Here is a 15,000-nt window from a genome sequence, read left to right on the forward strand (position 1 = left end):
AAAACAAGATGGCAGTTTGATGCTGGAACTGACTCTTTTCAAGTCCATCAATAATCTAAGACTGACCAGTCTCCTGTTTCTTCTTTACTATACCTGCCAGGTGTTTACCTGAGAATACCTGCCAGGTGTTTACCTGACAATACCTGCCAGGTGTTTACCTGAGAATACCTGCCAGGTGTTTACCTGAGAATTCCTGCCAGGTGTATATGTGAGAATACCTGTCAGGTGTTTATGTGTGAATACCTGTCAGGTGTATATGTGAGAATACCTGTCAGGTGTTTATGTGTAAATACCTGTCAGGTGTTTACCTGAGAATACCTGCCAGGTGTATATGTGAGAATACCTGTCAGGTGTTTATGTGTGAATACCTGTCAGGTGTTTATGTGTAAATACCTGTCAGGTGTTTATGTGAGAATACCTGTCAGGTGTTTACCTGAGAATACCTGTCAGGTGTATATGTGAGAATACCTGTCAGGTGTTTATGTGTGAATACCTGTCAGGTGTTTATGTGTGAATACCTGTCAGGTGTTTACCTGAGAATACCTGTCAGGTGTTTATGTGAGAATACCTGTCAGGTGTTTATGTGAGAATACCTGTCAGGTGTTTATGTGTGAATACCTGTCAGGTGTTTATGTGAGAATACCTGTCAGGTGTTTATGTGAGAATACCTGTCAGGTGTTTATGTGAGAATACCTGTCAGGTGTTTACGTGAGAATACCTGTCAGGTGTTTATGTGTGAATACCTGTCAGGTGTTTACCTGAGAATACCTGTCAGGTGTATATGTGAGAATACCTGCCAGGTGTGTATGTGAGAATACCTGTCAGGTGTTTACGTGAGAATACCTGTTAGGGGTATATGTGAGAATACCTGTCAGGTGTTTATGTGTGAATACCTGTCAGGTGTTTATGTGAGAATACCTGTCAGGTGTTTATGTGAGAATACCTGTCAGGTGTATATGTGAGAATACCTGTCAGGTGTATATGTGAGAATACCTGCCAGGTGTTTATGTGAGAATACCTGTCAGGTGTTTATGTGAGAATACCTGTCAGGTGTTTATGTGTGAATACCTGTCAGGTGTTTATGTGAGAATACCTGTCAGGTGTATATGTGAGAATACCTGTCAGGTGTTTACGTGAGAATACCTGTTAGGGGTATATGTGAGAATACCTGTCAGGTGTATATGTGAGAATACCTGTCAGGTGTTTATGTGAGAATACCTGTCAGGTGTTTACGTGAGAATACCTGTCAGGTGTATATGTGAGAATACCTGTCAGGTGTATATGTGAGAATACCTGTCAGGTGTTTATGTGAGAATACCTGTCAGGTGTTTATGTGAGAATACCTGTCAGGTGTTTATGTGTGAATACCTGTCAGGTGTTTATGTGAGAATACCTGTCAGGTGTATATGTGAGAATACCTGCCAGGTGTGTATGTGAGAATACCTGTCAGGTGTTTACGTGAGAATACCTGTTAGGGGTATATGTGAGAATACCTGTCAGGTGTTTATGTGAGAATACCTGTTAGGGGTATATGTGAGAATACCTGTCAGGTGTTTACGTGAGAATATCTGTCAGGTGTATATGTGAGAATACCTGTCAGGTGTTTATGTGGGAATACCTGTCAGGTGTTTATGTGAGAATACCTGTCAGGTGTTTACGTGAGAATACCTGTCAGGTGTATATGTGAGAATACCTGTCAGGTGTTTATGTGAGAATACCTGTCAGGTGTTTATGTGAGAATACCTGTCAGGTGTTTACGTGAGAATACCTGTCAGGTGTTTACCTGAGAATACCTGCCAGGTGTTTACCTGAAAATACCTGCCAGGTGTTTACCTGAGAATACCTGCCAGGTGTTTACCTGAGAATACCTGCCAGGTGTATGTGTGAGAATACCTGTCAGGTGTTTATGTGAGAATACCTGTCAGGTGTTTATGTGAGAATACCTGTCAGGTGTATATGTGAGAATACCTGTCAGGTGTATATGTGAGAATACCTGTCAGGTGTATATGTGAGAATACCTGTCAGGTGTTTATGTGAGAATACCTGTCAGGTGTTTATGTGAGAATACCTGTCAGGTGTTTATGTGTGAATACCTGTCAGGTGTTTACCTGAGAATACCTGTCAGGTGTTTACGTGAGAATACCTGTCAGGTGTTTACCTGAGAATACCTGCCAGGTGTTTACCTGAGAATACCTGCCAGGTGTTTACCTGAGAATACCTGCCAGGTGTTTACCTGAGAATACCTGCCAGGTGTATGTGTGAGAATACCTGTCAGGTGTTTATGTGAGAATACCTGTCAGGTGTTTATGTGAGAATACCTGTCAGGTGTATATGTGTGAATACCTGTCAGGTGTATATGTGAGAATACCTGTCAGGTGTATATGTGAGAATACCTGTCAGGTGTTTATGTGAGAATACCTGTCAGGTGTTTATGTGAGAATACCTGTCAGGTGTTTATGTGTGAATACCTGTCAGGTGTTTACCTGAGAATACCTGTCAGGTGTTTACGTGAGAATACCTGTCAGGTGTTTACCTGAGAATACCTGCCAGGTGTTTACCTGAGAATACCTGCCAGGTGTTTACCTGACAATACCTGCCAGGTGTTTATGTGAGAATACCTGTCAGGTGTATATGTGAGAATACCTGTCAGGTGTTTATGTGTGAATACCTGTCAGGTGTATATGTGAGAATACCTGTCAGGTGTTTATGTGTGAATACCTGTCAGGTGTTTACCTGAGAATACCTGTCAGTTGTTTACGTGAGAATACCTGTCAGGTGTTTACCTGAGAATACCTGCCAGGTGTTTACCTGAGAATACCTGCCAGGTGTTTACCTGACAATACCTGCCAGGTGTTTACCTGAGAATACCTGCCAGGTGTTTACCTGAGAATACCTGCCAGGTGTATGTGTGAGAATACCTGCCAGGTGTTTATGTGAGAATACCTGTCAGGTGTTTATGTGTGAATACCTGTCAGGTGTTTATGTGTGAATACCTGTCAGGTGTTTACCTGAGAATACCTGTCAGGTGTATATGTGAGAATACCTGTCAGGTGTTTACCTGAGAATACCTGTCAGGTGTATATGTGAGAATACCTGTCAGGTGTTTATGTGAGAATACCTGTCAGGTGTTTATGTGAGAATACCTGCCAGGTGTTTACCTGAGAATACCTGTCAGGTGTTTATGTGAGAATACCTGTCAGGTGTTTATGTGAGAATACCTGTCAGGTGTTTACGTGAGTAAAGGTGAGGAGTGTGTTTACTTCCTACAGCCACTCACCTATGTCAGCGTTGTGTTGCAGGTATTGTCTGCAGCACTTTACCTATGTTGCCCACTGCAGGCTTTTCAGCCAGAATAAATGACTGCAGCATGCCACCACTATTATGATTTCCCACTCGGATGTGTGCCAGCGAACGCCTCTTTCACTAAAACAATGAATGAAGCCTTTTCACTGTTGTGTGATCACCCCCCACCCCCCCCACCCTCCTTCCCCCACCCCCGACTAAATAGCTGCACCAGCAGAAGTATGACACTGGCTGACACATCGCTCTTCTTTTATTTCATCAACACCACAATAAAGATGTGTAGCCAGCATGCACGCATGTTTGGGAAGCCATTTAATCTCACTATATGACAGCATGAGGGATGGAGAGAGGGGGTTAGGTCTGTCCTCTGCAACCTCCAAACACTCTCCTGTTACAGTCCACTAGGCCAGAGAATATTGCAGCAGAGAGACATTGCAGCAGTCCCGAGCTGGCCAGGTGAGAGAGGAACTAGCAGGAAGAGGTGCAAGGAGAGAGAGACTGCGGGAGACAAAGAGAGAGAGAGAGAGAGAGAGCGAGAGCGAAAGAGAAAGAGAAAGAGCGAGAGAGAGAGAGAGAGCGAGAGAGAGAGAGAGAGAGCTAGAGAGAGAGAGAGAGCTAGAGAGAGAGAGAGAGAGCTAGCGAGAGAGAGAGAGCTAGAGAGAGAGAGAGAGAGCTAGAGAGAGAGAGAGAGCTAGAGAGAGAGAGAGAGAGAGCTAGAGAGAGAGAGAGAGAGCTAGAGAGAGAGAGAGAGAGCTAGAGAGAGAGAGAGAGAGAGAGAGAGCTAGAGAGAGAGAGAGAGAGCTAGAGAGAGAGAGAGAGAGAGAGAGAGAGCTAGAGAGAGAGAGAGAGAGAGAATGCTGCGGCGGGACTCCTGCAAAAAAAGCCGCATCTTCACTCGCTCCATTAGCGACATCCCGCCAGCAGCCGGCGAGGATTAGCTGCTAATTGTCGGCCATCTCCCGCTGAAGAAAGGAGCTAAATGAAGATCTCGCTTACTTCCTTGCTGGTTTTCTCCTGCTTCTCGAGTCAAGTGGCCGTGGAAGCGCTCGCGTGTCCTTGCAAGTTGCGGGGATGTGATGTGTCGGCACTGCGGGCGGGTAACACGATCAAGAACCTGCTCCTAAGGTAAGATGCACATCTACAAGAAGATGTGCTCTCCCTTCTCCTGGTGTCGTGGCAGCAGTGCGGCGCTTTCTCTTTTGTGTGGACGGAAAGTGCTGCATTGCAGTTTCACTTCAGAGAGAACAGGCGAGCAAAAAAAGAGGATTTGTGAGCAGAATGAAAAGAAAGTCACTTCATGAAACGCTGATGATTATTTGTGTCCTTCATTTGCAGCACGCTGGAGGCTTTTTGCCCAATAACACTAAAACCTAGAAAGTGTGTCCAGAAAGAAGAGTGGCAATAGAAGTTGACAAGACCTCAGAATAAAAGCGGGACAGGACAGGACAGGACAGGACAGGACAGGACAGGACAGGACAGGACAGGACAGGACAGGACAGAAGCCTCCGAGTGGGCGAGCAAACCGAGTCGGATATAGAAAGGAGGGAGCCATGCAGAGACTTGGTGCAGTCCTACTGCTGCTGCAGCTGCTGACTCAGCTACCAGCTGCACACTCTGCTCTACGCTACCGCGTAGCGGAGGAGGGCCCCCCTGACGTCAAGATAGGCAACGTGGCCGCAGACCTGGGCCTCACCGCAGGCACGGGAAGCGGCGACGTCACCTTCGCCCTGGAGAGCGGCTCCGAGTTCTTCAAGATCGACAACGTGACCGGCGAGCTGACGACAGGCCCCAGGCGCATCGACAGGGAGAAGCTGCCCCAGTGCCAGATGATTTTTGACGAAAACGAGTGCTTCTTGGACTTTGAGGTGTCGGTGATTGGGCCCCTGCAGAGCTGGGTGGATTTGTTCGAAGGCCGTGTAGTCATAACTGACATAAATGACAACACGCCGTCCTTCCCCTCACCTGTTCTCCAGCTCTCTGTGGAGGAGAATCGTCCAATCGGGACTCTTTACCTGCTGCCCACTGCCACAGATAGAGACTTTGGACGAAATGGAATCGACCGATACGAGCTGATCCAAGAAGGTGCCGGTGGGTCAACGTCAACCAGACGCACGACAGGAGGTAGAGTAGACGGGCTTGGGGATAGGAGGGGTAGGAGTGGAGACAATGGAGGAGGAGCTAGGAGCACCGTGTTTGAACTCCAAGTAGCAGATATACCAGATGGTGAAAAACAACCTCAACTCATTGTCAAAGGTATGTTGGACCGCGAACAAAAAGATTCGTATGAACTGATCCTGCGGGTTCGAGATGGAGGAAACCCCCCACGTTCATCCCAAGCTCTGCTTCGTGTTTCCATCACGGATGTCAACGATAACAGCCCGCTTTTCGAAAGGTCCACGTATGAGGCGGAAATGGCTGAAAACGCGCCCCCGGGCACACCCGTCCTCCAGGTGAGAGCTTCAGACCGTGACATCGGAGTGAACGGGCAGGTGGAATACGTCTTTGGCGCGGCCACAGAATCTGTCCGACGTCTCCTGCGGCTGGATGAGGCCACGGGATGGCTGAGCGTCCTTCACAGAATTGACAGGGAAGAAGTAGCTCAGCTGAGGTTCACCGTCACGGCTCGGGACAGAGGTCAGCCACCGCGCACCGATCGAACCACAGTCATTCTGGCGGTCCGTGATGAAAACGACAACGTCCCGGTTGTAGAGATTCGGAAGATCGGACGAATCCCGGTGCGAGATGGAGCCGCGTTGGTACCTGAGAACGTTCTGGTGGACACGCCGGTCGCTCTGGTCCAAGTGTCAGACCGAGACCAAGGAGAGAACGGGGCTGTTACTTGTACTGTTGTTGGTGACGTCCCATTCACCCTGAAGCCAGCTGGGGAAACGGCGCTCCCACCTTTACCAGCAGATGAAGCCTTTGACAGGTAAGTTGTACCAAAGACTTGATCAGTTTAGGATAAGAGGATGACACACATGATGAGTCATGAAGCAGTCAGACTAATGGTGGAAACAAACCGTCTAAGAAAGAACTTCCACTTTCCATGAGTGTTGCTCTCGCCAGTCTCTCGAAACAAGTCTTGTTTCATGCAGTTTTATTTTTTAGCCAACTTAGCTCAAGTGGTCCACTCATTCACCAAAAGCCAAGTGGGTAAAATGTCACACCATCTGTAAAATGACTTCATAAATATTCAGTGAAGTCAAGAGGTCTTCCCACTCACGTATTTTGTCATATTTTTGCATCAGGACATTCGCCAAATGCTCCCAAGTCGGTTGTGAAACGACGTTCTAAATGCAGAGAGAGGGCGCTAATTAGTCTGTTATCTTAATGAATGCTGTCATTACTTACAATGAGATTAGTGGCGCCCCCTATGTGCTGTGCTTAAAATGGAAGACACGATACTTGGTAGAAGTTCCCCATGGAGTCCTGCCATTGTATCCGCATGGACAGTGTGCCTGGAACGGGGGCCATGTTTTTTAAGTCGACATCGCTCAAATTTGACACACATGTGTTTGTCAGGGCCTGATAAGATGTGTGAGAACTTTCAAGTCAATCCACTTTATAGGGGTCAAACTTCTGGGTTTAATAACGGTGCCACCATTTGGTACATTTGTCAGATAATATTTACAGCAGGGTAGAGGTGTCAAACTGGTTTTCATCCGGGGCTACGTCACAGTCATGGCTGCTTGCAACAATAAATATATATTAATATTACTGTATAATCGCCTTATGAGAATACGCAATTGCCAATGCATTTGAGATTTTACGTACAAATTGTTGGCTAACTTTCTTTGATAATCATGGGGAAATACAGATATTTTGGCTTTCATTTATATTCTAACAAAAACAATTGTTTGTAAAAGATCCATCCATCCATCCATCCATCCATTTTCTACCGCTTATTCCCTTCGGGGTCGCGGGGGGTGCTGGAGCCTAATAGTATTATTTGTTGCATGATCAGATAATATTAAAATTGAAAAGACATACAATCGCATGCAGCACTTTGACATATTCTGTCAAAATTGAAAGAACAAATACATTCAGTAAGAAAGATTAAATGCTTTATTTCTAGGCTTTCACGGGCCACATTAAACGATGTGGCAGGCCTTGAGTTTCATTCTTAGCCAACTTCTTCCCCTTTTGTTTGGGAGTAGAAAACACATGTGGGGTGTCCACATTTTGCTACATCATCACTCTGCAGAAGGGCTCTGTAGTATACGAGATCCTCAGGGCTGATCTATTAGCTACGTGCGCACAACTATGTTGATGTAACTATGTATATTAGAATGCACATTTTTTCAGCTAAAAGTTTGAAAATGAACTGTTTCAACTCTTTTTACAGGAACAAGAAAAAATTCTTCCTGCATACCTCGGCATTGCTGGACTACGAAGTCACTAAAGAATATAGCGTCACCATCGTGGCAGTGGATTCTGGCAGCCCCAGTCTCTCCAGCAACAGTTCCCTGATGGTGCGAGTGGTCGACTATAATGACCACCCCCCTATCTTTGCCCAAAGTGTCGTGGACGTCCACTTCGCTGAGAACAACTCCCCCAACGAGAGGGTCGTTACAGTGGTGGCCTCAGATGCAGATAGTGGCAAGAACGCAGAGCTAGCTTACTCCCTGGACCCTGCAGCAAATGGACCATTTTACATAGATCCAGATAATGGAGATATCCGTGCCTCTGGCGTACTGGACAGAGAGCAAAAAGAGAGGTACGAACTTCAAGTTATTGCTAAGGACAAAGGCACCCCTCCTCTTCAAGGCTCAGCAAGTGTGGTCATCCAGGTGACTGACCGTAACGACAACGCACCCAAGTTTGTTCAGGAAGTGTTTACGTTTTACGTGAAAGAGAACCTGCTTGCCAACAGCCCGGTTGGCATGGTCACCGTGACCGACGCTGACGAAGGTGAGAATGCGGAGCTCAGCCTCTTTGTAGAGATGGATGATGAGAAGATTGTGGGAGAAAGTGGTGCAAAAGATCAAGAGGAGGTGTTCTCCATTGAGAACAACACAGGCACAATCTTCTCCTCCTTGTCGTTTGACCGTGAAAAACTGTCCACTTATACCTTCCGCGTGAGGGCTGTAGATGGGGGAGAGCCACGTAAAACCGCCACGGCCACCGTATCGCTGTTTGTGACTGATGAAAACGACAACGCCCCCGCCATCACGTCTCCAGCCAATGAGTCCTACACTCTCCTTCCGCCTGCTAGCAGTGCCCGCACTATTGTCCGGACCGTGACAGCCATAGACTCTGACACAGGCCCAAACGCCGACCTTCACTACGCCTTGGTTGGAGGAAATCCCTTCAGGCTCTTTGAGATCGGCCACTCAAACGGTGTGATCACACTGGCAGAGCCGCTGGAGCGGCGCCACAGAGGTCTGCATCGCCTGGTGGTCCGGGTGAATGATAGTGGCTCCCCCTCACTCTGCGCCACTGCCCTGGTCCACGTCTTCATCAACGAGAGCTTGGTCAACGCCTCCCTCGTGGAAGCACAGGTACGTCTGTTTTGCTGCACAGAAGCCATAAACTGTCCTGTTTTGGTTTGCACAGATTGTTCGGCGGGGATGGAAATAATAGCCGTAGATGATTCTGTTCTTTGATCCATTCAAATAACGCTCACACTGATATCACATTGCAAAGGAGGGGGTACTAATTAAAAGGGATGGTCGCTGTTGAAACTTAAGTGGGAAGGTGATCATTTCCTTGATAGAATGAAATAAAAGGATTCTCCACTCTGGTTTGGCAGTTTTTGTCCCATTTTTAGGACTTTAATTGTGTCTATATTTGTCCCAGATAAAGAATCCCGCTTATCTTTTGAGGGCTGTTGGCAGCGCTGGCTTCTTTGTTGTTGGGATCCTGCATGCTGCAGTGTGTTCTTCTTTTGTCCAGTATGACTCCTTCTAACCACTGTTTGACTAAAATAACGCTTATTACTGAAGTGGCTCTTGTTTCACAGTACATTGCACACCGAGCCCAGGGAAATAGGTGTGTGTGTGTGTAAGACGCAGAAAGTATTAGCAGTGATATTGTGTTAGAGAGGCAGCCAGAGAGAGACAGACTGGCCCAGTTTTGGCCTTCCAGAGTCGCTTGAAGCACGTTCATTTGAATGGAAACTCCACTTAAAGCAGGGTCGCTTGGCTTTCTAGGCCTGAATATTGATGAGGTGTGTGTTGCATCATGCCTTGCATTAGTATCCAGACATGAAGCAAAGTACCTGAGAACAAGGCTCAACTCTGAATAAGTCATGTTTACAAGAAGAATGAGCGGGAAAAGGAGAAAAAAGCGTGTGGTCTTGTGGAACTGAGAATTTCCCAACAAGCTGCCTTGTAGAGCAAACTGTGTAGACTTGACAACAATGTATAAATAAACTGTGTCTTTCTCATTTCATCAACAAAATGTCCATCTCATTATGTATTAAAAGGGCTCCGTTAATCTAGGAAGGATGAGCGGTAATAACCACTAACATTTCTCTCTCTGGTGTGTATAAAGTCAATGCAGTGGTCACGCTAGGTGTTGCAAAAGAATTGTCGCTTTAACCCCAAAGGTGATCTCGTTTAGAGAACATTTTCCAAAGCAGAGGTCCCTAACTGTCAGGCCTGTGCATGTTCACTGATGTGGACGTGAACACCTGAACTAGCTTGGAGGCCTTTGAAAGGAAAAGAACAGACCCTGAGAACCAGACACAAGCAATGCTTCAAAACAAGCATCTGCATATGGCAGAGGTGGTCAATAGGCTGGATCTAGGTCCCAGACACCTTCTGCTTCAAAACAAGCATCTGCGTATGGCAGAGGTGGTCAATAGGCTGGATCTAGGTCCCAGACACCTTCTGCTTCAAAACAAGCATCTACGTATGGCAGAGGTGGTCAATAGGCTGGATCTAGGTCCCAGACACCTTCTGCTTCAAAACAAGCATCTGTGTATGGCAGAGGTGGTCAATAGGCTGGATCTAGGTCCCAGACACAAGCAATGCTTCAAAACAAGCATCTGCATATGGCAGAGGTGGTCAATAGGCTGGATCTAGGTCCCAGACACCTTCTGCTTCAAAACAAGCATCTGCGTATGGCAGAGGTGGTCAATAGGCTGGATCTAGGTCCCAGACACAAGCAATGCTTCAAAACAAGCATCTGCATATGGCAGAGGTGGTCAGTAGGCTGGATCTAGGTCCCAGACACAAGCAATGCTTCAAAACAAGCATCTGCGTATGGCAGAGGTGGTCAATAGGCTGGATCTAGGTCCCAGACACCTTCTGCTTCAAAACAAGCATCTGCGTATGGCAGAGGTGGTCAATAGGCTGGATCTAGGTCCCAGACACCTTCTGCTTCAAAACAAGCATCTGCGTATGGCAGAGGTGGTCAATAGGCTGGATCTAGGTCCCAGACACCTTCTGCTTCAAAACAAGCATCTGCGTATGGCAGAGGTGGTCAATAGGCTGGATCTAGGTCCCAGACACCTTCTGCATTGCCAGACATGTTTCAACACTTGTACTTTAACATGTGGGCTTTCATTGAGGGTTTCCTTAAAGGTGCTGTTTGAAACTTCCTCACAGTTACATTGTTGTAAGCATAAAGAACACCAGTGGCTAGTGCTTTAACAGAACACAATTCTCTATATTTTTCACAATTACAAAGTTTATTTAATTCAAATGTTTACCGGCCCGAATAAAATGAAACGTTTACGGTATTCAGGCACGTACGCGCAGGGTTCAAAGAAATATATGATTTGGAGTTCGCCTAACTCATTCTTCTACATAGTTAAAAAATTATCATCATAATAAGAATTTATTCCGATTCAAATATTTGTTGTATTAGCCATAAGTGTGTGTTTCAACACGCTCATATTGAACCTGTAGGAAGTAGTGTCGTCAATACAAAAACACAAAAAACCCATACTGCGATATTGCATATTGACAACGTAGCTAAGGAAAAGTGAGAATGTTTTAAAAATATATTAAACTTAATAACTATATATATATATATATATATATATATATATATATATATATATGTACATATATATATGCGGCAGGTGGTTAGTGCATGTGCCTCACAATACGAAGGTCCTGAGTTCAATCCCGGCCTCGGGATCTTTCTGTGTGGAGTTTGCATGTTTTCCCCGTGACTGTGTGGGTTCTACTCCAGTTTCCTCCCACCTCCAAAGACATGCACCTGGGGATAGGCCCCTCCCACCTCCAAAGACATGCACCTGGGGATAGGCCCCTCCCACCTCCAAAGACATGCACCTGGGGATAGGCCCCTCCCACCTCCAAAGACATGCACCTGGGGATAGGCCCCTCCCACCTCCAAAGACATGCACCTGGGGATAGGTTGATTGGCAACACTAAATGGTCCCTAGTGTGTGAATGTGAGTGTGAATGTTGTCTGTCTATCTGTGTTGGCCCTGTGATGAGGTGGTGACTTGTCCAGGGTGTACCCCGCCTTCCGCCTGAATGCAGCTGAGATATGCTCCAACACCCCCCGCGACCCCGAAAGGGACAAGTGGTAGAAATGGATGGATGAATATATATTTGCAGTTTAAGTGTTGTCTCTTTACAGTAAAAAAACATGCAGTATAATATATATAAATATAATAAAGTACTATCTATCTATCTATCTATCTATCTATCTATCTATCTATCTATCTATCTATCTATCTATCTATCTATCTATCTATCTATCTATCTATCTATCTATCTATCTATCTATCTATCTATCTATCTATCTATTTATGTATCTATATATATATAGTCGAGGTTTCCGTGGTTTATTAGTTATACAGTGCTCAATACCAGGGTAGAGTGGAATATACGTTAGGTCAGGAAAAAACACGGAGGCTATATCATCCCTACAAGTCTGTATGTATATATATGTGTATATATATATATATATATATATATATATATATATATATATATATATATATATATATATATATATATATATATATATATATATATATACTTACTCAAACCTGCGAAACAGGCTTGTAGGGTTGATATAGCCTCTGTGTTTTTTCCTGACCGAACGTATTATATATATATATATATATATATATATATATATATATATATATATATATATATATATATATATATATATATATATATATATATATATATATATATATATTGAGGTTTCCGTGGTTTATTAGTTATACAGTGCTCAATACCGGGGTAGAGCGGAATATACGTTAGGTCAGGAAAAAACACTACTACAAGCCTGTATGTATGTATGTATGTATGTATATATGTATATATATATATATATATATATATATATATATATATATATATATATATATATATATATATATATATATATATATATATATTAGGGCTGTGAATCTTTGGGTGTCCCACGATTCGATTCAATATCGATTCTTGGGGTCACGATTCGATTTTTTTTTTCAATTCAACACGATTCTCGATTCAAAAACGATTTTTTCCCGATTCAAAAGGATTCTATATTCCAGTGGTTCTCAACCTTTTTTCAGTGATGTACCCCCTGTGAACATTTGTTTAATTCAAGTACCCCCTAATCATAGCAAAGCATTTTTGGTTGAAAAAAGAGATAAAGAAGTAAAATACAGTTTCTGATTTATTAAATTGTATAACAGTGCAAAAATATTGCTCATTTGTTGTGGTCTTTCTTGAACTATTTGGAAAAAAAGATATACAAATAACTAAAGACTTGTTGAAAAATAAACAAGTGATTCAATTATAAAAAAGATTTCTACACATAGAAGTAATCATCAACTTAAAGTGCCCTCTTTGGGGATTGTAATAGAGATCCATCCGGATTGTAATAGAGATCCATCCGGATTGTAATAGAGATCCATCCGGATTGTAATAGAGATCCATCTGGATTGTAATAGAGATCCATCTGGATTGTAGTAGAGATCCATCTGGATTGTAATAGAGATCCATCTGGATTGTAGTAGAGATCCATCTGGATTGTAATAGAGATCCATCTGGATTGTAGTAGAGATCCATCTGGATTGTAATAGAGATCCATCTGGATTGTAATAGAGATCCATCTGGATTGTAATAGAGATCCATCTGGATTGTAATAGAGATCTATCTGGATTGTAATAGAGATCCATCTGGATTGTAATAGAGATCCATCTGGATTGTAGTAGAGATCCATCTGGATTGTAATAGAGATCCATCTGGATTGTAATAGAGATCCATCTGGATTGTAATAGAGATCCATCTGGATTGTAGTAGAGATCCATCTGGATTGTAATAGAGATCCATCTGGATTGTAATAGAGATCCATCTGGATTGTAATAGAGATCCATCTGGATTGTAGTAGAGATCCATCTGGATTGTAATAGAGATCCATCTGGATTCATCAACTTCATTCGAAACATTTCTTCACAAAAAAGAAATGTTTAACATCAATATTTATGGAACATGTCCACAACAAATCTAGCTGTCAACACTGAATATTGCATTGTTGCATTTCTTTTCACACTTCTTTTTGACAGACATTTAAAAAATCTCACGTACCCCTTGCCATACCTTCAAGTACCCCCAGGGGTACGCGTACCCCCATTTGAGAACCACTGCTCTATTGATGGAATACATAGATTTGAGCAGGATCTACTCTATTGATGGAATACATAGATTTGAGCAGGATCTACTCTATTGATGGAATACATAGATTTGAGCAGGATCTACTCTATTGATGGAATACATAGATTTGAGCAGGATCTACTCTATTGATGGAATACATAGATTTGAGCAGGATCTACTCTATTGATGGAATACATAGATTTGAGCAGGATCTACTCTATTGATGGAATACATAGATTTGAGCAGGATCTACTCTATTGATGGAATACATAGATTTGAGCAGGATCTACTCTATTGATGGAATACATAGATTTGAGCAGGATCTACTCTATTGATGGAATACATAGATTTGAGCAGGATCTACTCTATTGATGGAATACATAGATTTGAGCAGGATCTACTCTATTGATGGAATACATAGATTTGAGCAGGATCTACACTATTGATGGAATACATAGATTGAGCAGGATCTACTCTATTGATGGAATACATAGATTTGAGCAGGATCTACTCTATTGATGGAATACATAGATTTGAGCAGGATCTACTCTATTGATGGAATACATAGATTTGAGCAGGATCTACTCTATTGATGGAATACATAGATTTGAGCAGGATCTACTCTATTGATGGAATACATAGATTTGAGCAGGATCTACTCTATTGATGGAATACATAGATTTGAGCAGGATCTACACTATTGATGGAATACATAGATTGAGCAGGATCTACTCTATTGATGGAATACATAGATTTGAGCAGGATCTACTCTATTGATGGAATACATAGATTTGAGCAGGATCTACTCTATTGATGGAATACATAGATTTGAGCAGGATCTACACTATTGATGGAATACATAGATTGAGCAGGATCTACTCTATTGATGGAATACATAGATTTGAGCAGGATCTACTCTATTGATGGAATACATAGATTGAGCAGGATCTACTCTATTGATGGAATACATAGATTTGAGCAGGATCTACTCTATTGATGGAATACATAGATTTGAGCAGGATCTACTCTATTGATGGAATACATAGATTGAGCAGGATCTACTCTATTCATGGAATACATAGATTTGAGCAGGATCTACTCTATTGATGGAATACAT

General features: G+C 43.4%; 1 protein-coding gene across 1 annotated transcript in view; it reads left to right on the plus strand.

Annotated features, from left to right (window-relative positions):
* The first annotated feature begins 4,155 nt into the window (after window positions 1–4,155).
* Window positions 4,156–15,000, plus strand: part of pcdh7a (protocadherin 7a) — a 41,999-nt gene continuing 31,154 nt past the window's right edge. The window contains exons 1-3 of the mRNA XM_062025971.1: window positions 4,156–4,428; window positions 4,639–6,232; window positions 7,649–8,804. Coding sequence (XP_061881955.1) covers window positions 4,854–6,232; window positions 7,649–8,804 — 2,535 coding nt within the window. The 5' untranslated portion in view covers window positions 4,156–4,428; window positions 4,639–4,853. The remainder of the gene's footprint in view (window positions 4,429–4,638; window positions 6,233–7,648; window positions 8,805–15,000) is intronic.

Source organism: Entelurus aequoreus, linkage group LG18 (genome assembly GCF_033978785.1).
Source record: "Entelurus aequoreus isolate RoL-2023_Sb linkage group LG18, RoL_Eaeq_v1.1, whole genome shotgun sequence".
NCBI classification, from domain to species: domain Eukaryota; kingdom Metazoa; phylum Chordata; class Actinopteri; order Syngnathiformes; family Syngnathidae; genus Entelurus; species Entelurus aequoreus.